The sequence below is a fragment of the Galleria mellonella genome, unplaced genomic scaffold (assembly GCF_026898425.1).
Source record: "Galleria mellonella isolate WM207_F2 unplaced genomic scaffold, CSIRO_AGI_GalMel_v1 utg65, whole genome shotgun sequence".
Lineage (NCBI taxonomy): Eukaryota > Metazoa > Arthropoda > Insecta > Lepidoptera > Pyralidae > Galleria > Galleria mellonella.
In genome coordinates, this window is record NW_026442138.1 from 1,042,248 (window position 1) to 1,065,893 (window position 23,646).

Sequence of the window (23,646 nt, forward strand, 5' to 3'; positions counted from 1 at the left end):
GCAAGTATAATTACAGAGAATGTTAGGTGCACATTGGATATCAGAACTAGAATAATGGTCAAATTTAAATTTCAACAAAATATTATATTAAGTCAGGGATCGGCAACCTGAGTCGGTATAGTAAAAAATTACAATTTACAAAATTTAAAACTTTTTACTTCAAAAAATAAAATAAAAAAATTTCTTGCAAACAATAAATAATACTTGCGTTAATAAAGATTGGTGCCTAATCATCGTTAAAGGATTCAGAACAATTTTTAGTTTACTTTTTTATAAAATATTGTCAATTATTATAAATTATACTGGAAATAATAGGAACTGTTTATGTATTCCATAAGAACTTTATTAATATATTATTATATTAATTATAACTACCTATTCGAAGCAAATAAAGTATTCTATTCTATTCTGTGACAATATAGAAATGAAGAGTCAGAACTTCATAAGTTTGCACTCAAAGAGCCGCATGTGACTCGCGAGCTGCAAGTTGCAGACCCCTGACTTAGTTTAATAATTTCTTGAAATTTAAATTCGACTGTTACTCTAGTTTTAATATCCAATGTGCACCTAGCGTCTTTGATTATACTTCCTAAGACCTTAAAGTTCTTAACATGGGATAGGCATGTTATTTATCTTTATTTGACTTTGGTTTTGCAGTTTAATTGGCTTTTTAGAAGTATACAGAGAACCCCTTAACTCTTCTTTGCGTAATGGTGGAAATTTCCATCATAACATTGCATGCCTAAAAATTATATAAAATACCAAGTTCACTTTAAGTTGATCGTGTCTCGATACCTTTTTAATGTCTATTGTAGAAAAAAACCATAGCTGTCAAAATTATTTTTTTAACAATTTTTCCTTTAATTTTGAACATAAATTATATCACCTTGATTTATTTCACCAATAAAAAAAATAATGCAAAGAAGAAGAATGCATTAATTCTCTATTTCATCTATTTTCAGGCCCCTCGCGCTAAAATGAATCAGCAGCGGTCTCGTCGTTTCCGAGCCTCGAAAGAGACCCAGGAAAAGATCGAGGAGGTTGCACGCATTCGTTCTGAGCTGCAATCCAAAGGAGCGTACTTGCCTCCTGAGAGACCGAAGGAGGCGCACTTTGACTCCAACTGCATAACACCCGGAACACCATTTATGGACAGACTGAGCAAATGCCTGCATTATTACATACATGATAGGTATGTGTGGACATACTCATATTGTATTTTTTTTTTATTGTTAATCCGCTTTATAAAGGTTAATTTTAAACTTTTGTGTCGTTTACACATATTTTAAATACAGAATCGGGACTTAAATTGAAAAATCTTTTTTTTTTAAAGTAGGTTCAATTCAGTTTTTTTTTTTTCTTTGATGGGTGAAAATGGTATGGTAGCCTCGCCTACGCTAACGGGATACGCTGGCAGAGCACCAGTGAAGGGTGATAGATGAGAATGTAAACAGGCCAGTTAGCCCATCATGATGGATTTATCAGGAATTAACCATGATAGTTTCCAGGGAGAACCGCGTGGAGATCGACCTGGTTGGGTATATTGCTAGCAATGGGATTCTCAGTCTCCATTACTAACAATACCTTTCCCCCCGGTTCAATTCAGTAGCGTATTTTTTGTTTGTTACCTTGTGGTTTTTGTCAAAAGTCCGTCATTTATAAATAGATTTGGAAAATGTTTTATTATCTGAAAATACATACTTTCAGTTTAGTCCCATAGAAACTTCATCAAAATTGGATCAGTAGTTTAGTTTTTAAATAATAAAATATCTGGTTCTGCCACAATTGAAGTCAGTGTTTTTTTTTTTTTTTATGGAACATATCCTAAATTATTACAAGTAATAAATATAAATTAAATACGTATTTATTATATACATATTATACATATTTTATTGAATATTTGTGTACAGGTTAAATAATGACCCAGGATGGAAAGGCATCAAGGTGATCCTGTCAGATGCCAATGTACCTGGTGAAGGGGAACACAAGATTATGGACTATATACGTAGACAGAGGGGTAAGTGTTTATAGTTGGTTAGAGTTAAATGCACATATTTCGTGTAATTATGCTGTAAATACTATTATTATTATAAATTTATATTCTTTATTGTACACAAAAAGTAATTGTATCAGAAAAACAATTTAAAATTTACACAGTATTATAAAAAATATATTATAGAACAATCAGTAATATATTGTACAAGTTTATCAGTACATCTCCAAATCGAAAGCCACTGAAGAATCATTCTGATGGCCCACCTGATGGATGGTTATTTCTTTCTATCAGGTTCTATCCTATTTAAGAGCTGCGCTCTTGTCGGTGGAGCTCTTGCCACTCACAAAGATTTTCAGCGAGTCTCTTCACCTCTTGATACGACACGACACCAACTCCTTCCTTGATCCGCCTGATGTAACTATGTCTCGGTCTCCCTCTCCCCCTCTTTCCTTCTATCTTACCTTCTATTATAATGTTCATAAGTTCGTCGGGTCGTATCAAGTATCCCAACATTTTTCCCCTTCTGTCCTCAATAGTTCTAATAATTTGTCTTTTTTCCTTAGCCCTAAGCAGGACCTTCTCATTGCTAATTCGATCCCTTAGCTGATTTTCTCCATCCTTCTCCAGCACTACATTTCAAAGGCTCTTAAGTTTATCCATCTATCAGGTAGGCCGCCATAAAAAACTACTATTGTAATGCACATTATGATCAATCATGATAAATATAAGGTTCATAAGGTCTTTAAAATCTGAATTCGAAATGTATTCCAGCCCAGCCCGATCACGACGCTAACACTCAACACGTGCTGTGCGGCGCGGACGCGGATCTCATCATGCTGGGGCTCGCCACCCACGAGCCCAACTTCACTATCATCCGCGAGGAGTTCAAGCCAAACAAACCGCGGCCCTGCGACGTCTGTGGACAACTTGGTAAGGATATAGACTTATCAGTCAGTACTTATAATCCGATTTGACAATGAAACATTATTTATTTAATATTTATATTTTATTAAGAAAATTTTATAATAATAAAAAAATATTAAAGACAAAAAAAGGAGAAGAGGTAGACCACATAGAAGATGGGTAGATGACATTAGGGCTGAAGCAGGTGGAATTTGGACAAGAATTGCTAGCAATAGAGACCATTGGAGGCAGTTGGAGGAGGCGTTTGCTAATAAGCAAATAGACAACAGCAATTAAATAAATAATAAGTGGTTAAAAAAAAAATGTTGTCTGAATAAAGGCTTATATTATTATAAAGACAAAAAGCCAATTACAGGTTTTCACAAATAAAAACAAGATTTAACTAATGCACATGACATCATGAAAAAGTAATTCAATTGAGTTTCTTGCCAGTTCTTCTCAATTGGATCTATATACCGAACTGGACGGTAGGGTAAATATAAAATTATAATGTAAAAATTTGACGTTCATAAGCGGCTAAAATGTCCTACATGAATAAATGATTTTTGAATTTTGAATTTTGAATCGCTAATACTTACAATCGACTAAATTAAACTTAGAGTAACAACATTATAGGAGTACACGCATTATAGGTGGCAGTTATGTAAAATAAGAGTTTAAATAAATAAATAAACTGCATAAATAAATATGCAAACATAAATTGCTTGATATTGTAGACATTTACAGAGCCATATGATCTAATATGTTAGACAAAATAGGAACATAGCACAGACAAAATTTTTTTTATACAACTTAGAATGGCGAACAAACTGACGGCCCACTTAATACTTACAGCTGCCTAAAAATTATAAAAAAAGAACAAACATAGGAGATGAATAAATTTAAAAAAGTGCATACAATTCGGTCTGCGTGTGTTACTATGTTTTTGGTGTTGTGACTGAATTAAGGGACTTAGCACACCTCACAATTTGATACCAGAAGCATGGCACAGTAACAACCGCGATACTGGTTTTCAGTGGATCCCATGTGTATAATGTATTAATATGAGGCCAGATCTCCCACAAATTACGATACTTTTATTTTGTATAGAGTAAATAATCTATACATTGTAATTTGTGGAGATGAATAAACTAATTTTATTATTAAAGCAGCTGCAATGGACAGTCCCGTTCCGGCGGTTACTTGATTCGACCATCGACTAGGCGATCGTTCGCGTGGTCTTTTTCCCTCTTACAATTCTTATCTCTAATATTACAGTAATAATTCAATATTTACTGAAGCACTTGCAATATTTGTTATTTAATATTAAATATTTATATAATTTGTGATTTTATCATCTGTCTAATTATAAACAAATTCCAACTGTTCAGGGCACGAGATGAAAGAGTGTACTGGCACTACTCCGGATGCATCGCTGGTCCGTTCAGACCCTGCCTTCGGGAACCAGGACAACTTCATCTTCGTCCGCCTATCAGTGCTCAGAGAGTACCTCGAGAGGGAGCTGCAAATGCCGAATCTCCCATTCCCCTACAACTTTGAGAGGGCGCTCGACGATTGGGTGTTCATGTGTTTCTTCGTGGGCAACGACTTCTTGCCACATCTACCCAGTCTGGAGATCAGAGAGGGCGCTGTGGATCGACTGGTCAATCTGTATAAGAAGTGTGTTTATAGGACTAAGGTTGGTTTTATATATATATATATATATATATATATATATATATATATATATATATATATATATATATATATATATATATATATATATATATATATATATATATATATATATATATATATACATATATGTATATATAATACTACGTAGCATATTCTGATTCTTACCTGCTGCTGATTTTCACCACCGTACAACCCGCCATAAATTAAAGTTTCATCCCAACCATCTGGACGAGTGGCGGTCTTCCACCATGCGTTTTTTAAAGCACTTTCTTCCACGCACAACCATTCTTTGGAATCAACTTTTTTTTTATACAACTGAGAATGGCAAACAAGCTGACGGCACACTTGATGGAAAGTGGTAACCGTCGCCTATAGACATGAGCAGTACCATGCACATAACAGAGTATACTGTTTTGCCCATGATACCTCTCATGCGTTGCCATTCCTGAGGACTCAGGTGTTATTCCTCTGTACCTAGTAAATTCACGCCAAACTTCCAGCAGCAGTATTTCTGAACCGATACGACATCATAGCCTTAAAAAAGAGCATATTCCTTTTTAAAAGGTTGGCAACACACCTGCAATGCAATTGGTGTTGTGGGTGATCATGGGCAGCGGTAGTCACTTATCATCAGGTGAGCCGTATGCTCGTTTGCCCCCTGTGTTGTAAAAAAAAAAGAAAATTGGAGCTAACATTCAATAACCATTACTCCCCAGGGCTGGATCACAGACTCCGGGGACGTGAACCTGGACCGCGTGCAGGTGATCATGACGGAGCTGGGTTACGTAGAGGACGAGATCTTCAAGAGGCGGCACACCAACGAGCTCAACTTCAAGGCGCGCGACAAGGCCAAGAAGAAGCAGCAGAAGGTCAACTTCTCGCTGCTGGAGAAGACACAGTTTGCACCTATGGTCAGTACCGTGTCACTAGCCTTATGAACGGGAGTGGGGGGGGGGTTGCTAGCAATTAGTCACGATGAGGTAACTGACCTATCCCCATCTATATCACCCGTTGGTACTTCGCCAGCAAATAAACCTTATATGGCAGGGGGGAGTGTATTTTTTTTAAACATATGGTCAAACGAGCATGCGACTCACCTGATGATAAGTGGCTACCATTACCCATGATCACCTGCAACACTAAGGACATTGCATGTGTGCTGCTGACTAACATGTAAATACAATAATTTTTTAACATATAACTTTGTTACCTTCAATTGTAAGAATGTGAAGCGCTCTGTAGAAGGGATACGGGAATTATGTAAAAGATCGAATATCATAGCCCTGCAAGAAACGTGGTTGTTGCCGAGTGAGCTATCATATTTGTGCAGCATAGATTGCGAGTTTACCTCTACGGGAACGTCGGCAATCGATACAACGGAGGGAGTTCAAATGGCGCTCCATTTGTCGTATTTATTGTCGCTGGCGAAGTGCCTACTACCATCATATCACATCGTCCACTATTCAACATAGGCCTGCCCCATAAGGGCATGTCATTAAATGATTATCATTAGACGATCATCACGCTTGACAAGCAAGTTGGCAACGACAGTTAGCCTTTGGTGATGTTTTAAAAGCGACGTAACTGCCCATCCCTCAAATTAAGTCACTTTTTCTTATACAACTTAGAATGGCAAACAAACTAACGGCTCACCTGATGGAAAGTAGTAACCGTCGCCTACAGACATGAGCAGTACCATGGACATAACGGAGTATACTGTTTCGCCCATCATACCCCTCATGCGTTGCCATGTCTGGGGACTTGAGTGTCCTCTGTACCCTGTAAATTCACGCCATACCCCACCCTTCAAACCGAAACACAGCCATATAAATACAACTGCTTCACGGTAGAAACACGAGTGGGATAGAGGTGCCCAAGCAAACGATTTTTGCACAAAGTCTCCATCTGGTGTTCTTTAATTGTCTCTTACGACATCCACGAGAAAGGAAGAGATAGTCCATTCTATTCCAGGACTGGACGGCAACCAAGTCGCTAGTATTCCTATAAATGTTTCATTAATTTTTCTTTGAGGTATGAAACTCTATTGGTAATAATGAATTTGTCGACAGCCGGTGGGTCAGGGCGGCTCCAGAGCGGTAGAGAACGCGCGCCAGGAAGCCGCCAACATACGGAAGGCGGGCATGGACGCCGTGGCCGCGGTAAGAATGATAACTGTTTACTAACTGCAATGATAATTAATTGTACATAACGATGGTAACCACCAATGACTCCTAAGTGGTATTTATACAATAGTTGTAGATTTTTTTTTTATTTTTATATATATATTTTTTTTGTCTAAATACATAGAGAAATAATTTATATTTCTCTATGTAACAATACATAGAGAAAAAACAAAAACTCATTGGCTTTTGTTTTATCTCTATTTACTTTGTCTTCTGTGTAATGTATCTGTGTTAAGAGATGTTGATGGTTACCGTCGACACAGATAATATAATACTATAACTGTAGCGACTAAGGATATCTATTGCATTCAGTCACTAACCTCGCTTGCAGAAAGATTCTATTTATCTTGCAGTCAAAAGACAGAAGGGAATTAATGGACAGCAATCGACAATAACATTTAATCAGTATTTAATATTTTACATTAGATAGGATTTGTAAAGACAAAGATAGATGTCAGATAAACTAAACACTCAAACGTCACAAAGTTTCTAAATTATGCAAACGAAAAAGAGTCTTAATATTATATTGACGTAAAAATTTTTGACGCAATTAAAAGGAGGTAGCGGAATGAACCGCTACTATAACCATCTAGTAACAAAAATTTTGTATCGTCAATAAAATCCACACGATTTGATCCTGCATTGTCGAAAATATTGCAGAATGTGTTACATTGTGTTAGATACAGTGGAATTCGCGTATGATGATACATACATACATACATAATGTCACGCCTGTCTCTTATAAAGGAAGGCAAAAAAAATCGCCTGTAATATTAGAGAAAAATTTACGAAAGAGATTTATCGATCACGAATGAATAGAGATGTCGGTAGGGGCGATCCTAGATTGACGTATGTCGACCAAATAGGCGAAGTGCTGAAGAAGAACCAAATAATAAGTACCGGTGACTGGCGAGTGTATATGAATTGATCAGCCTTTCCCAAAGTGGGTGATAATACCCCCTTGTGAGCGCTGCAGGCCTAAAAGGGGGCGGTAAGAGACCTTAGAGAGACGGCAGAGGCTTGGGGGGTGATTTGTTGATCTTGAAGTAATAGTGATTTTTAAGTAGGTGAAGGACGCTAAAAAATAATTTATTCTCAAAGTGGGCAGTAGACAAAGTAAGTTTGGGAACTCCTGGAGTCTGGAATAGATTGATAAATGTGGAGGAAGTGAGAGGTATGTTTGAATCCAAGTATTTGGTGTTACATTGTTTCTGCCCACACTAATAGGAGACAGACATGACAGATATGTATGTATGGAGAAAAATGGCCATTGGCTCATTTTTTTTTTTGATGGGTGAAAATGGTACGGTAACCCCGCCTGCGCTAACGGGATACGCTGGCGGAGCACCAGTGAAGAGTGGTCGATGAGAATGAAAACAGGCCAGTTAGCACATCATGATGAATTCATCAGAAATTAACCATGATAGTTTCCAGGGGGAACCGCGAGGAGGTCGACCTGGTTGGGTATATTGCTAGCAATGGGATTCTCAGTCTCCATTACTAACAATCCCTTTCCCCCCATTGGCTCATATTAAGCGGACGTCATTGTAAGAAACAAAAACTGGAATAGAATGGTTAGCGTTAAAAAAGTCGCCACTTGTATCATTTCTCATTACAATTGAGACGTATAAAATAAAAAATGGCTAAACGCCATAAAATCGATTTCATTTTCACTCTCTTATAATTACTCCTCTCCATCCAAAGGTTGCCTGCAAGAGATCGCTCTTAGCGATAAGGTCGCCCATTGTTTTCTCATTGTGATTATTTCTTGTAATTGTTTATGTTTATAATAAGTTTACTATTGTAATCTTTTGAAGGAAACAATAAAGAGTATCTATCTATCTATCTATCTATCTATCTATCTCTACTCAAATATTTCTCTTAATTAAAAGTCCTATTAATTAAAATTTAAATTATTACTAATATTCTATTTTTTTTTCAATCTGTTTTTTTTTTTTTTAATAAAATTTTTGTTGATGCTTCAGTACACCGGAGTGACTATGCCAGCCTCATAGGGATTGTCTGAAAGTCAGTCTGTCAGTCAGTCAGGGACACCTTTACCCACAGATATAGTCGTCTTGCATTGCGACTGCCAGGTTGACTCAGTATTAAATTGACATTACCGTTATATAATGGCATATCGCCCAGAATCCGCTGTTTCAGTTCTGCCCACATTCCACCAGCAAATGTAGAAGGTCTTCCACTTTGTCACAATACATACAATATGGTGATTGTTTCATTCCTATAAGATGATAACGATCTGGTTTAAAATATAGAATATCGTTCCATATCCTTCACTGACGTATTAGTTTTTGTAGCTTCCTAAACATTTGACAGACTTGGATTTAGCTATCTTTGATTTTATAGGCGTCAATTAAATGTATTTACTGTTTTTTAAATGGTGCAATAAAGTGCAAAATAAATAATTTTTTTTTTTTTTTTTGTATAAATAATATGTACCACTATAAGCGGAATATCATATTAAAGTCACAAACAGACAGATTAATATTACCTATATGAGAACCCCATTTCTAAATTTAATTTAGTCGTAAACTATAGATTATTATAGCCGGATTCATGGTAAGCGAATTCCACTGTAATCGATCGTGTAGGACCCGCCTTAGACCCCCTGTTCTCGCAGCAAGAGGGGGCGAACGCGCGCGGCCGCAAGCGTACAGCCGCGGACGCGGGCCTCGAAGACTCCGACGACGAAGATAAGCACGACGAGGTGCGGCTGTGGGAGGAGGGCTTCAAGGAGCGCTACTACGAGAGCAAGTTTGAGGTGGCCAGGGACAACCTTGAATTCAGGTGACTTTTTTTTTTTTTACATAAGCTTTTTTTATGAAACTTAAAATGAGCGACGGTTACCGCTTTTCAAGTTCCATTAGGGTTGAAGTCAGCTTATTTACCAATCTATGTTGTATAATAAATACTAGATAGTATGTAAACACTCATTAACATAGAGAGAAAGGAGGTAGTAACAGGGTCCCTGCTGGATACCATTGTATTGAATTCCCCATAAATTTATTAAAATTACAATATGAATCAATAATGTAAATAATTACAGTACGCTTTAATACATTGTTCAAATCCATTGATTTTGGTCTTGATTTAAATAGTCACTTATTTTATAACTAGCTGATGCCCGCGGCTTTGTCCGCGTGGTATTTGTTATTCCTGTTTAGTATGTATCGCTGTATGTACACACCTATTTATTATATCTGGGAATACTGGACCAGAATTAATAAATGACATGTCGTTCTCACACTTTGCCTTAAGTCAAAATGATTTTACTTAAGTAGCTTGTGTACTAAGCTGTAAAGGTTACAATAGTTTTTAAATTAAACTTTTTTTTTATACAACATAGAATGGCAAACAAGCTGATGGCCCACCTGATGGAAAGTGGTAACCGTCGCTTATAGGCTTGAGTAGTACCATAGACATAACAGAGTATACTGTTTCGCCCATGATACCTCCCATGCGTTGCCATTCCTGAGGACTCAGGTGTTATTCCTCTGTACCCAGTAAATTCACTGCCATATCCCACCCTTCAAACCGAAACACAGCCATGCAAACACAACTGCTTCACGGTTGAAACACGAATAGGACAGAGGTACCCAAGCAATCGACTTTTGTGCAAAACTCGTGTTGTCGGGAACTCTTTAATTTTTCATGATAAGATGTATCAAAATGTTGACCGGAAATGTAAGGTTTCATTTAAACAACAGTTTCGGATACTGCTGTACATAAGCTTCCCCCTTGGGGGGTATTCCAGTAGTTGTCGTGCTTGACAGGTTTTGTAATCTATATGGTGTTATGTCTGGTCAGGTACCGCGTGGCGCTGCAATACGTCCGCGGGCTGTGCTGGGTGCTGCGCTACTACTACCAGGGCTGCGCCAGCTGGAAGTGGTACTTCCCGTACCACTACGCGCCCTTCGCCTCGGACTTTGTCAACATCAGCGGCCTCTCCACCAAGTTTGAGAAGGGCACGCAGCCGGTACGCAGATTTTTTTGTATGACCCGATTTTTTCGACTAGGCCATGTACATAAATGTAAATAGAAGTAACACACATGTCTACGTTAACATGGCACGCCCTTATAACTTTTTACTTTATATATATATACTAGTTGAACCCGTAACCGTTTTACCACTTATTGCGAAATATAAAAATCGCGATTAAAATACAGGGGTTGGTCGTAAAACGGTGAAAATTAGATTATTTCTATATATTAGAAATTAAAGTTGTATGTATTTTTCAATGCTAAATCATATTAAAATAAAATCACAAAATTTTATCAAAAAAAATTAAAAAAAATTTTTAGGGGTGGGTCTCCCTTATCATGTACCAGTATCCGGACTTGGATATATTGACTTGTAAATTTGTCAAGTTTCGCAGAATGACAATAAATTATTTAGAAAATGTCCCAATAATTAAAATTTATTATATGTATTTGTATATATTGTAATTGCTGAGGGTAAATATGGGTGGTAAATATAATAAATAAATAATTTATATTTACACCTTTTTTATTATTTAGATTTTGGAAGAGAGTATCATGTTATCATAGACAATATATATTTTATGAACGCAATAATGCCCCAAAATATACCCTTCTTATGCTAGTAGGGTTGCCATAAATTTATTTGTATGGTAAAATAAATAATTTTGCAATACGACACGACGCATCGCGATATGTTAAGTGCGAGTGAGCACGGCGTCTGGTGTTTGCAACCCTGATCGATTTAGTTCTTAAAAACTTGTATATCACAGTTTACTGTACTGTAGCAACGTTGCAATTATTTGTCAAATTTCAAAGACAATTAAACATTTTTTAATATTTTTTATTGATTATGTAAAAAGCACTCTGATAGGACTTTAGTAGCGGTGGATTTTTCGCAGAGGTCTTGAGGGTTGTGTATTTATGTTGCAGTTCCGACCTCTGGAACAGCTGATGGGCGTGTTCCCGGCGGCGAGTTCACAGCACGTGCCCAAGCCCTGGGCGAAGCTCATGAGTGACCCTGTGAGTCTATATTTTCTTTACCTGACATTAAATTGATATTTTTTGTTATTATTAGACTCACTTCGAAAGTTTTTTTTTTATTAGAAATGTAATTGAATTGACGGTCTGCCAGGTTGCCAGGAAGTGGTTACTGTCCTCTATGGAGATTTGCTATGTGTGGGGTATATTTTTTTTTTATAGAATAGTCCACCCGTTTCCTTTCGGTGGTTGTCGTAAAAACCGACTAAAGGAGGGTGAGGGATGGGCAATAGCGTCCCTCTTAAAACATATCTAAAGCCTGACTGTGATGCCAATCCGTCTGCCAAGCATGATAACTACTGGCAAAACCCCCCAACCGTGGCCTATAGACATGAGCATTACCATGGACATAACAAAGTATACTGTTTCGCCCATGATACCCCGCATGCGTTGCCATTCCTGAGGACTCAGGTGTTATTCCTTTGTACCCAGTAAATTCACTGCCATATCCCACCCTTCAAACCGAAACGCAGCTATGCAAACACAACTGCTTTACGGTTGAAACACGAATGGGACAGAGGTACACAAGCAATTGACTTTTGTACAAAGTCCCTCTGGTAAAATAAATATTTTGATTGCATTTACTTCCGTGTTGATTCCATTAATTTAATATTCTATACATTTTGTTTCAGTTTTCGCCTATAATCGACTTCTACCCGACGGACTTTAAAATCGACCTGAACGGCAAGAAGTTCGCGTGGCAGGGCGTCGCGCTGCTGCCCTTCGTGGACGAGGCGCGGCTGTTCAAGGCTCTCGAGCCCTATTACAAGGAGTTGACGCAGGCTGAAAGTAAGTTGCGATCGATTCTTGAGACAATTGATCAATTTGATCCAACGACTTATCAGACAGTCGCCTAATTCTACCCAAAATGGCGTCTGATTTACTAACCACAGTATAGTCTGATTTTCATGCCAGTTTCTGGCCTAATATAGTTTGTTTTTCTGCATATATTATAATTTACATTTATAATCTCAATATCCTATTTTCTAACTGCAATATCTAATTTAAAATTTAAAAGTTTAAAATGGTTTTTTGACATGTCAAATTTTATGACCAAAAAGTAATCTGAATTTCTGTTTGCACTTTCTTTTATGCAACTTAGAATGGCTATTTGCCATCTGACAGCCCACCTGATGGAAAGTGGTAACCGTCGCCTATAGATATGAGCAGTACCATGGACATAACAGAGTATACTGTTTCGCCCATGATACCCCCCATGCGTTGCCATTCCTGAGTACTCAGGTGTTATTCCTCTGTACCCAGTAAATTCCCGATTACTAACAACCGCTTCCTCTAAAAAATGTTCCGTGTTGTTCGCAGTACAGCGCAACATCCGCGGCCACGACCGCCTGTACGTGTCCACCGGCAACAAGAGCTACGAGTACGTGGCGGGGCTGCAGCAGGCCGCCGGCCAGCAGCTGCGCGCGCTCATCGCCAGCGACCAGCGCTACCCGTACCGCTGCGACGGCGTGCGCGGCGACGTCATGCTCAGCGCCGACTGCGTCTGCATCGGGGGGTCAGTACGCGCCTCCTGGGGCTAATTAGCTAGTTTTTTTTTTTTTTTCATTTAAGAGTTTCCTCTTGTCGGTGCAACTAATTCATGCATCTTCCTCCAGCCAGCTCTATCCCAGGCCATCCTTGATCTCCCTATACGACATGACGCCTAGTGTTTCCTTTATCTGTCCCATGTAGTTATTCCTCGATCTTCCTTTTCCTCTTCTTTCTTTCTTTTTTTTTTTCTTTAATTAGCTAGTACATCATAAATAATTCACCAAAAGGGAAACTTTGTACAAAAGTCATACGCTCGGGTACTTTTGTCCCAATCGTGTTTCACTTGTAAAGTGTTTGCATGGCTGTTTTGGTTTAGTACACGTCTGCTAGGGCTAAATAGCTGGTACATCATAACGGATTCGCCAAGAAGAAGATTTTGTACAAAAGTCGTCTGCTTGGGTACCTCTGTCCCAATCGTGTTTCAGCCGTGAAATAGTAGTATTTACACGGCTGGGTATTAGTTTAGTACATGTCTGCTGGGGCTAAATAGCTGCTACATCATAACAGATTCACCAAAAGGAAGACTCTGTCAAAAGTTGTCTGCTTGGGTACCTCTGTTCCAATTGCTATCAGTCTTCTTTACTAATGCCCCCCCCCCCTAATCACAGGCAGCTGTCGTCGCCCGTGATCGGTCTGCGGCCGGTGCTGGGCAACCAGGTGGTGTGCGTGCGGTTCCAGGACCCGCAGTACCCTGACGACTTCGTGTTTCCGGCGCGCCGCCTCAAGCACGCCGTCGAGCCGCCGCGCGTGCTCAAGCCTGGCAACCTCAGCCACGAGCAGAACAGGAACTGGCGGCCGCAGATCGGTCAGTCTAACATACATACATATCCATCACGCCTGTTTCCCGTTGGAGTAGGCAGAAACAATGGAACGCCAAATGCTTCGATTCGAACAGGCCATTTTCGCTTCCTCCAAAAAAATTGATATTGTAAACTTGATTTAGTATAAAACAAAGTCGCTTCTCGTCTGTCTGTCCCTATGTATGCTTAGATCTTTAAAAACTACGCAACGGATTTTGATGCGGTTTTATTTTATAGACAGAGTGATTCAAGAGGAAGGTTTATATGTATAATACATGCATAATATAGTAGAGGAACACTGGTAATTTTATCGTACTTACAAGTATGTTACGATAAAATAAATATATATGTATTCGAAATTGTATTATAGCATATGTATTGTAGTATGTTTAGTATTAGCATTGCACCCGTGCGAAGCCGGGGCGGGTCGCTAGTATTTTATAATTTAATATTTTATTCTACATTACAATATAGAATATTTTATTTATTTACCAGAAGGAAACTTTGTACAAAAGTCGATTGCTTGGGTACCTCTGTCTTATTCGTGTTTCAACCGTAAAGCAGTAGTGTTTGCATGGCTGTGTTTCGGTTTGAAGGGTGGGCGTGGCGTGATATGGCGTGAATTTACTGGGTACAAAGGAATAACACCTGAGTCCTCAGGAATGGCGACGCATGGGGGGTATCATGGGCGAAACTGTATACTCTGTTATGTCCATGGTACTGCTCATGTCTATAGGCGACGGTTACCACTTTCCATTAGGTGGACCGTCAGCTTATTTGCCATTCTAAGCTGTATAAAAAAAAAATTCCTTTGCCATTCTTAGTATCTTAAAAACAAATTTGGGTATCTATGAATTGTCGATTATTGTTAAAGAAACTATTGAAAATAAATTAATTAATAAAATTTTATTAAAATTAATGAAACTATGCGTTCAAGAAACTTCCAAAGATAAAAAAAATCAAGAATTATATATTAAAAATAATTTGTTTATATAATTATTCATATTTGTCGGCAACGCGCGCGTGACATCCCTGGTGTTACAGGCGTCCATAGGTTACCATGACCTCTTTTACCATCAGACGGGCCGTATGCTTGTTTGCCCACTATAGTAGTTTAAAAAAAATATAGGACATTTTATGGTCACTTATGAACATGATTTCTTTTGAACGCACCATCTCGATGCTTTTTTTTTTTGTAAGCAATATATACTTATATAGAGTATCAAGTCTCAAAAACGGGTCAACTTTTTGTCAGCTAATTGTCAAATTAGCTGACTCGTTTTTTTTATCAGTGTTCTATATACTTACGCACACAATGTATCTTGACGTATCTATATTTAATTATTTAATAAATAAAATGAGTTTTTACGCATTAAAAAGATGCAAAAATTATAAAAAAAAAAATACAAGTAATAAAGGAAACGTATATTTCTAAACTATTTATCACGCAAAAGTGTATGAAAAAGTTGACCCGCGTTTCTCGAAATTTTTGTATGGAGACACTATATGTATGTATACAGTATATGTATGTGTGTGTGTGTGCGTATGCGCAGGCATGGTGCGGTCGAACACGGTGGCGTCGCTGGAGGCGGCCGGCCACCGCATGCTGGGCCACGAGCTGCCGCGCCAGCGCGCCTACAGCAGCGTGCCGCCGCCGCAACAACACTCGGCGCCAGGTATGTTTGCCAACACCATAGCAATAAATATCTAGCTACAACTATCCACTGTTGAACATAATCCTCCTCTTAGTGGGTTTTGCCAGTAGTTGTCACGCTTGGCAGGCTGATTGGCAACCGCAGTTAGGGTTCAGGGATGTTTTAAAAGGGACGCTACTACCCATCCTCGCCGGGGGGAAAGGGATTGTTAGTAATGGAGACTGAGAATCCCATTGCTAGCAATATACCCAACTAGGTCGACCTCCACGCGGTTCTCCCTGGAAACTATCATGGTCAATTCCTGATGAATTCATCATGATGGGCTAACTGGCCTGTTTTCATTCTCATCTATCACCCCTCACTGTTGCTCCGCCAGCGTATCCCGTTAGCGCAGGCGGGGTTACCATACCATTTTCACCCATAAAAAAAACCCATCCTCGCCCTCCCTTAGTTGCCTCTTACGACACCCACGGGAAAGGAAGGGGTGGCCTATTCTACGCCGGGACCACACGGCCATAGAACTGATACTGCCGTTTATTTAACTGATATTTAGCGCTAAGACTGCACATTGTTGCCTGTTTATCTTAGTTTTGTAATTATTAATTTATTGTGTTACATATTATTAAACTTTACCGTGTGGTCCCGCCATAGAATGGGCCATCCCTTCCTTTCCTGTGGGTGTCGTAGGAGGCGACTAAGGGAGGGCGAGGGATGGGCAGCAGTGTCCCTCTCAAAATATCTCTAAAAGCCTAACTGCGGTTGCCAACCCGTTTGCCAAACGTGGCAGCTTCTGGCAAAACTACCCTTACGGGGAAGGCTTATGTCCGGCAGTGGACAGTTATATCTAAAATAATAATAAATATGTTACATGTGAATATATTTATCTATCTTCAAACCTCAAATACGTTGCAAGGATCGTCACAAAACTTCCCAACGTATGTCTGCATACGTCTAGAAGGAAGGAGACCACATTTTGGCAGTGTTACCGTATTCCCAAAGGAGTCTATGAGTGACTTCTGCCCAGTCTATTTATTCTTATGACTACATAATACGAGGTTTGTCCGGAAAGTACGTATAAAAGTTTTTTAAAAATTTTATTTTACAATTATTCAGGTAAATCAATTTTATCCCCTTCAAAGTACTCCCCCTGTGACATAATGCACTTGTGCCAACGCCGATTCCACTGTGAGAAGGCTCCTTGAAAGTCCTCTGGTTGTAGGTTTCTCAGCTGCCCCGTCGTAGCTTTTTTTATCTCATTTATGTCCCCCAAATGCCGCCCCCGAAGTACCAATTTGGTTTTTGGGAACAAGAAGAAGTCACACGGGGCCAAATCCGGCGAATAGGGGGGGGTGTTCGGTCACCGTAATGGAATTTTTACTCAAAAACTCACGGACAACAAGAGAGGTGTGGGCAGGGGCATTGTCGTGGTGAAGAATCCAACGCCCCTCTCGCGCCAATTCTGGACGAACTCGTGCCACACGAGCTTTGAGGCGTCTGAGCACATCGACGTAGAATTTTCCATCAACTGTCTGGCCTGGAGGGACGAATTCTTGATGGACAATCCCCCGAACATCGAAAAAAACAATCAACATTGTCTCGGCCCTCTCTGAATCTTTTTAGCCACTTGTGGACGGTTGGTTCCTTCACAGCATCATCCCCATAAACTGTTCTGAGATCGGCAAAAATTTCACGGCCATTCTTGCCGAGTTTCGAGAGAAACTTGATTACGACGCGCTGCTCTTCAACGGAAGCGGGCTCCATGCCGACGGGGTTTCGTTAAGAGGTAACTTCACAGATGGCGTGACAAGCCAGTTCGCACCGCACGGCGGTCAGACCAGAACTGAAGCATTGTTAGGGACATAAGGAAGGGGTCCTGCGCTTACCTGGCCTCCCCACTCCTCTTTCTCGCATTCCAGAACACTTTTATACGAACTTTCCGGACAGACCTCGTATACAATGTGTTTGAAGGCGTCACTCCATGTAGTAGGGGTTCGTTCTACACTGCGTTTTCGCATACAGGGTCGCCACTCGAGAACCTTCCTCATCGGTTGTTGGTTCTTCGAGTTGTGTGACCTGTCCATTGCCACATCCGTCTTCTTATCCCTCGTGCTATGTCAATCACTTTAGTTCTTCAGCGGATGCCCTCATTTTGGATTTTGTTATGACTAAAAACTCCAAGTACAGTCCTCTTCATAGCGGGGGGAAAGGGATTACTAGTAATGGAGTCAAATTTTTTTTTATATACAACTTGGAATGGCAAACTAGCTGACGGCCCACCTGATGGAAAGTGGTAACCGTCGCCTATAGACATGAGCAGTACCATGGACATAACCGTGTACTGTTTCGCCCATGATACCCCCATGCGTTGCCATTCCTGAGCACTCAGGTGTTATTCCTCTGTACCCTGTAAATACACGCCATATCCTACCCTTCAAACCGAAACACAGCCATGCAAACACAACTGCTTCACAGTAGAAAGACCAATGGGACAGAGGTACCCAAGCAATCGACTTTTGTACAAAGTCTCCCTCTGGTCCCCCATTACTAGCAATATACCCTGTCAGGTCGATCCTCCAGGTGGTTCCTGAAAATCATCGTGGCTAATTCTAGTCGAATTCGTCAGGATGGGCTAACTGACCTGCTTTCATCCTCACCGGTCGTCTACCACTGGTGCCCGGCCAGTGTATACCGATAGCGCAAACAGGGTTACCATACCATTGTCAGCCATTAAAAAAAAGTCCTCTCGTAGCTCGTTGAGTAACTGGCAACTTTTGTAAACAGGCAACTGTGTAGAAATCGCGTAACTTACCTACAAAAATCAGACGAATTGAGTGCCTTCTTCTTGTCGAAGTCGGGTAAAATAATACAGGGAGCGAGCGGGCGGTGTGTCACGTGACCCAATTATAGTCCGGGCCCCGGCGCGGCGCGCAGTTCGGATTAATTTTTAATAACCGCGTTTTGCTGTTTGACGTCTAATAGTTTGTGTTCTGACAGTGATGGCGCCCGTTCGTAGCAATATAATTGTTATGACAAAACGCCAATTAAAATTGTATTACTTGGTAACTAGATATTGAAACGCTGGCCGTTTAGAAAGATAGGCAAATTATTTGTTCCTATCTCTGGCACACATCGTGTACAAAAAAATATAAAATGTACGAAAAAGACATGGGTAATTTAAGATTGTTTTCCACAAAAAAATCGAATAACCTGGATAGGCAAACGTAGTGTGGGCGACCTCCCACTAGACAGAGTGATGATAACTAAGAATTTGTTGTACTAAAAAACCGATTTCAATTCTGGCGAAACCCGATATTTTTATTTTAAAAGTAAACTGCTGGACCGATTTTGATAAAATTTCTACGGGAGCAATCTGTAAATATATCTTTTCGGATAATAATAATAGTAAAATAAAACAAAAAAAAAATGAATTTTTCAAATCGGTCTACAACTGACGGGAGTTTTGACAACAACAATAAAGTAACAAACATTGTGGCAATTAACGTTCGGAAATATTTTTGTTTGATCTGTTTTGAAAATGAAAATGACGCGGCTTCTTAATACATTGTTTTATTATGAACTTAATCTAACTTTTAAAAAATTATAAAACACCTAAGAGGGCCTTTTCCTTTTTTTAAATCGGTTGAAAATTTCTATCAGGCAATGGATACTGGTGTCGTAGAATTGTAGTTTGTGATGAAGTGTAAGGAAGCAATCTAATCTTTGTTTTTTCCAACCGTTCCTTTTGTGGTACACAATCTTAATTATTGACAGATTTTTTTTTTATACAACTTAGAATGGCAAACAAGCTGACGGCCCACCTGATGGAAAGTGGTAACCGTCGCCTATAGACATGAGCTGTACCATGGACATAACAGAGTGTACTGTTTCGCCCATGATACACCCCATGCGTTGTCATTCCTGAGGACTCAGGTGTTATTCCTCCGTACCCAGTAAATTCACAGAACGATCCTAACGAAAAAACAATATTAATTTTATTTATGGGTTATAACGTGTGAATAGACGTCAAGATGTATAGAGCGAATGTACCAGTACCTAATACGTACGGAATTCGGGGGAAAGGGATTGTTAGTAATGGAGACTGAGAATCCCATTGCTAGCAATATACCCAACCAGGTCGACATCCTCGCGGTTCTCCCTGGAAACTATCACGGTTAATTCCTGATTAATTCATCATGATGGGCTAACTGGCCTGTTTTCATTCTCATCTATCACCCTTCACTGGTGCTCCGCCAACGTATCCCATTAGCGCAGGCGGCGTACGGAATAATAAATAGTTATCGAGAACTTAAAGCATCTTTCAGACACTGGCGATAAATTGTATCGTTTACAATAGCAACAAAGTGCCGCCAATGAATTATAAACACTGGCCATTATACTGTTGCTCGCTGACGAGTATAAGAAAAACAAAATTACACCCAATAGTTGGCTGTGAAAGGAATCCATTATTCCAAATTCGAAATTCAAATTGGCCTATCGGCCCGCGGGGCATTGACGTGTAATAGCGCGCGAAAGCAAACAGGAAGTGCGAAGGGACGCCATTGTCCGTCGCAGTGTCGCCAACTACGAAAATAATAATTATCGAGGGTTGCCAATACAATGGGGTGATTTTTTTTAAATAACGGGTCGATAGGCTGAAGTGCTTCCTATTATCCGGCCGAGAGGATTACTGGTACAATGTCTCGGAAGCTTTTTTATTTATTGATTTTTTATTTAATCTTTAACCAGGTGTCTTTAGAGGTGTCTTAATACGCATTTTATTTACTTTTTACTGTAATCCGATAAAATGATAAATTTCTTTATTATTATGAAAAAAAATATATTTATTTTTTGTTCTTTACAAAATAATAAGTGAATAATAATTGTTAATATTTATATTATGACGATATAAAACACTTTTATCTAATATTTTTTTTTAAGAGCTAAGCAATTGCCTCGATACAGTTATAATAAATTTAAAAAGAGAACTCACTGACATGACTTCCAATTAATTTCTATTTAGTTTTACATTCAAATGAAAGTGCCAATCAAATGCCTAACCGGTATGACCTTTGTGTTACAATCAATAAGGGTTATATTGCAATAATTTGTAAGAATAAATTGATGTGAGGGCGGCTCGCCACGTGACTGCATTGTTTGTACGCCCCCAGAATACAAGGTTTTTTTGATTGAATACGCTTATTTGCGTTTGGGATTGACGTCTCTTGAAGTACAGGATGTTTAGAGGTATACATGCCTCTTTTAACCGATTTAAAAAAAAAAGCAGATTTTTTTGTTTCTTGAACATCAAAACACTTTCTGTTCTTAGCTTACCAGAGGGAGACTTTGTACAAAAGTCATTTATTGGGTACCTCTGTCCCATTCGTGTTTCAACCGTAAAGCAGTTGTCTTTGCGTGGCTGTGTTTCGGTTTGAAGTGTGGGATATGGCGTGAATTTACAGGGTACAGAGGAATAACAGCCGAGTCCTCAGGAATGGCAACGCATGGGAGGTATCATGGGCGAAATAGTATACTCTGTTACGTCCATGGTACTGCTCATGTCTATAGGCGACGGTTACCACATTCCATTAGGCGGGCCGTCAGCTTGTTTGCCATTCTAAGTTGTATAAAAAAAACGCAGTATCACATACTCTATTACGAATGCAGAAGTTATAAGGAAGTAAAGGGCCGCCTGAAAATCAGCACTGTATAGGTGAATCTCGCTGGAGGTGTGTTTATGTAATATAGCAACAGCCGAGGCGGCTCCAACAACCAGCAAAATATACTGATTTTTTTTTTTGTTGTTTAAACTGTATTTATTATATTTGGTAAGAAAGAGATTCATCTGTCTATTATATCGCCATAGTCGTAGAATACTGACGGATCTTTATACGTAATATTTGTCAGATCCGTCAGTATTCTACGACTGTGACGATATGGTTTACTTTTTAAATATTAAGAAGTAAACCTACCCGCTTTACTTAATTGTCTAGTCTAGTCCATTATGTACAAAAACATGTTTAAAGTACATTTATTTAGTTTTTTTTTAAGGGGCTAGGAAAAATCTTAAATACGCCAATACTCATGATGATGATATCAGCCGGTAACTGTCCACTGCTGAACATTGGTTTCTCCTATAAGGGAGTTCTTTTTTTATGGGTGAAAATGGTATGGTAAAACTGCGCTAATGGGATACGCTGGCGGGGTACCAGTGAAGAGTGATAGATGAGAATGAAAACAGGCCAGTTAGCCCATCATGATGAATTCATCAGGAATTAACCATGATAGTTTCCAGGGAGAACCGCGAGTCGACCTGGTTGGGTATATTGCTAGCAATGGGATTCTCAGTCTCCACTACTAATAATCCCTTTCCCCATCATAACATCCTTTTGGCAGGTGGATTGGCAACCACAGTTTTAGGCTTTGGGGATGTTTTAAGAGGGACGCTGCTGCCTAACTTATACCAGTGTATAATTACACCCAGTGTCTATTTACCTTTTATCATCATATCAGCCTGTCCACTGCTGGACATAAGCCTTCCCCATGAAGGGGGTTTTGCCAGTAGTTGCCACGCTTGGCAAGTTTTGCAACCGTAGTTTTAGGCTTTGGGAATGCTTTAAGGACTGCTGGCTGACCGATTATTAGGTTCCCTTAGTAGGCTTTTGCTTCACACGGAAAAGGAAGCGGTGGATCATTCTATGCCGGATCATACAGCAATAATAATACAACGTAAATCACAAATATTACAAGACAAAGATGTCGCATCTGTTAAAGATAATATTGTACGTGTGAGCACCGGTGGCCGTGCGACACGGCGGCGACACTCGACATTGTCGCGCGACGAGGGAATCTGCGTTCCGTTCCGTTCCGTAATAATTAGAGGCGCGCCGGCGGAGCGTGTTCAAGTGCGCGAAACGTCGGCGGCGGAACGCGGCGCGGACACGGCGGAAATTTCCGTTTTTAGGGTCCGCGCCGCGCGCGAGCGAACGAAAGTCAATTTGCTAAAATGTTTGCCGGATACGTACTCGTCGCGTTTGTGATCGCCGGTTTTTTTATTTTTATCATAGGCGTATTTAAGGGGCGAGCTGTATGAGCTTTACCCACCCTGGAATTGTTTAGCGTTCATATGGGTACATAGATATATACTTTATTTGCATTACTTCCAGCACATAAATAACACAATTGATGTCGGTTTGTGGAACATAATCTTATTAAATCAAAGGAAACCACTCAAAAAATGTTCTAAACTGAAAAAAAGTTTCATTTCTGTCCGCGAAACGTCGATATGTGTATTTTTTCACTTTTTTTTGCTGAGCAAAATATATCTGCTGTTGTTATAAAAAGATTAAATAAAAAATTATTTGAGGCCTTGAGGCCTGCATCGGATCATAGATTATTAAGTTTTTTTTCTCTCTCTTCCACCTATTCCTTTCGTTCATATTATTTGATTTGGTGGTGTCTTATGATTGTTAAAATACATCGTATGATGTTCTAAAATTGATTAAGGCACGATGGGACTGACTAAAAGGACAAAAGGCTTTAAATAAATAAAGTTAAAAAAAATATTGAAATAAATACGGAACCGAGAAATCATTTTTTTTTTAATAAAAATTTTGGCAAATATATGCCTTTGTGTTGAATTAATACTACTACAAGTGCTCGTCTTCATATTATATTTTTTTTGTGGGAAAATATAATGAAACCGAGTCGTCGAGAGCGGCCATCCCTCGGCGCGGGTTTCAACCACGTACTTGGAATGAACGAGAGATGATAAAATAAGGATATTATCAAAAATATAAAAAAAAATTACTATATATATATAT

At 39.3% G+C, this 23,646-nt stretch overlaps 1 protein-coding gene across 1 annotated transcript in view; it reads left to right on the forward strand.

The window, feature by feature from the left end:
* The window catches only part of LOC113510242 (5'-3' exoribonuclease 2 homolog), a 35,132-nt gene that overhangs the window by 5,713 nt on the left and 5,773 nt on the right, over window positions 1-23,646 (forward strand). Inside the window, exons 3-15 of the mRNA XM_052900541.1 lie at window positions 963-1,192; window positions 1,911-2,017; window positions 2,768-2,926; window positions 4,291-4,598; window positions 5,314-5,508; window positions 6,667-6,756; window positions 9,422-9,588; window positions 10,609-10,777; window positions 11,713-11,802; window positions 12,453-12,609; window positions 13,141-13,336; window positions 13,980-14,176; window positions 15,725-15,847. Coding sequence (XP_052756501.1) covers window positions 963-1,192; window positions 1,911-2,017; window positions 2,768-2,926; window positions 4,291-4,598; window positions 5,314-5,508; window positions 6,667-6,756; window positions 9,422-9,588; window positions 10,609-10,777; window positions 11,713-11,802; window positions 12,453-12,609; window positions 13,141-13,336; window positions 13,980-14,176; window positions 15,725-15,847 — 2,188 coding nt within the window. The remainder of the gene's footprint in view (window positions 1-962; window positions 1,193-1,910; window positions 2,018-2,767; window positions 2,927-4,290; window positions 4,599-5,313; window positions 5,509-6,666; window positions 6,757-9,421; window positions 9,589-10,608; window positions 10,778-11,712; window positions 11,803-12,452; window positions 12,610-13,140; window positions 13,337-13,979; window positions 14,177-15,724; window positions 15,848-23,646) is intronic.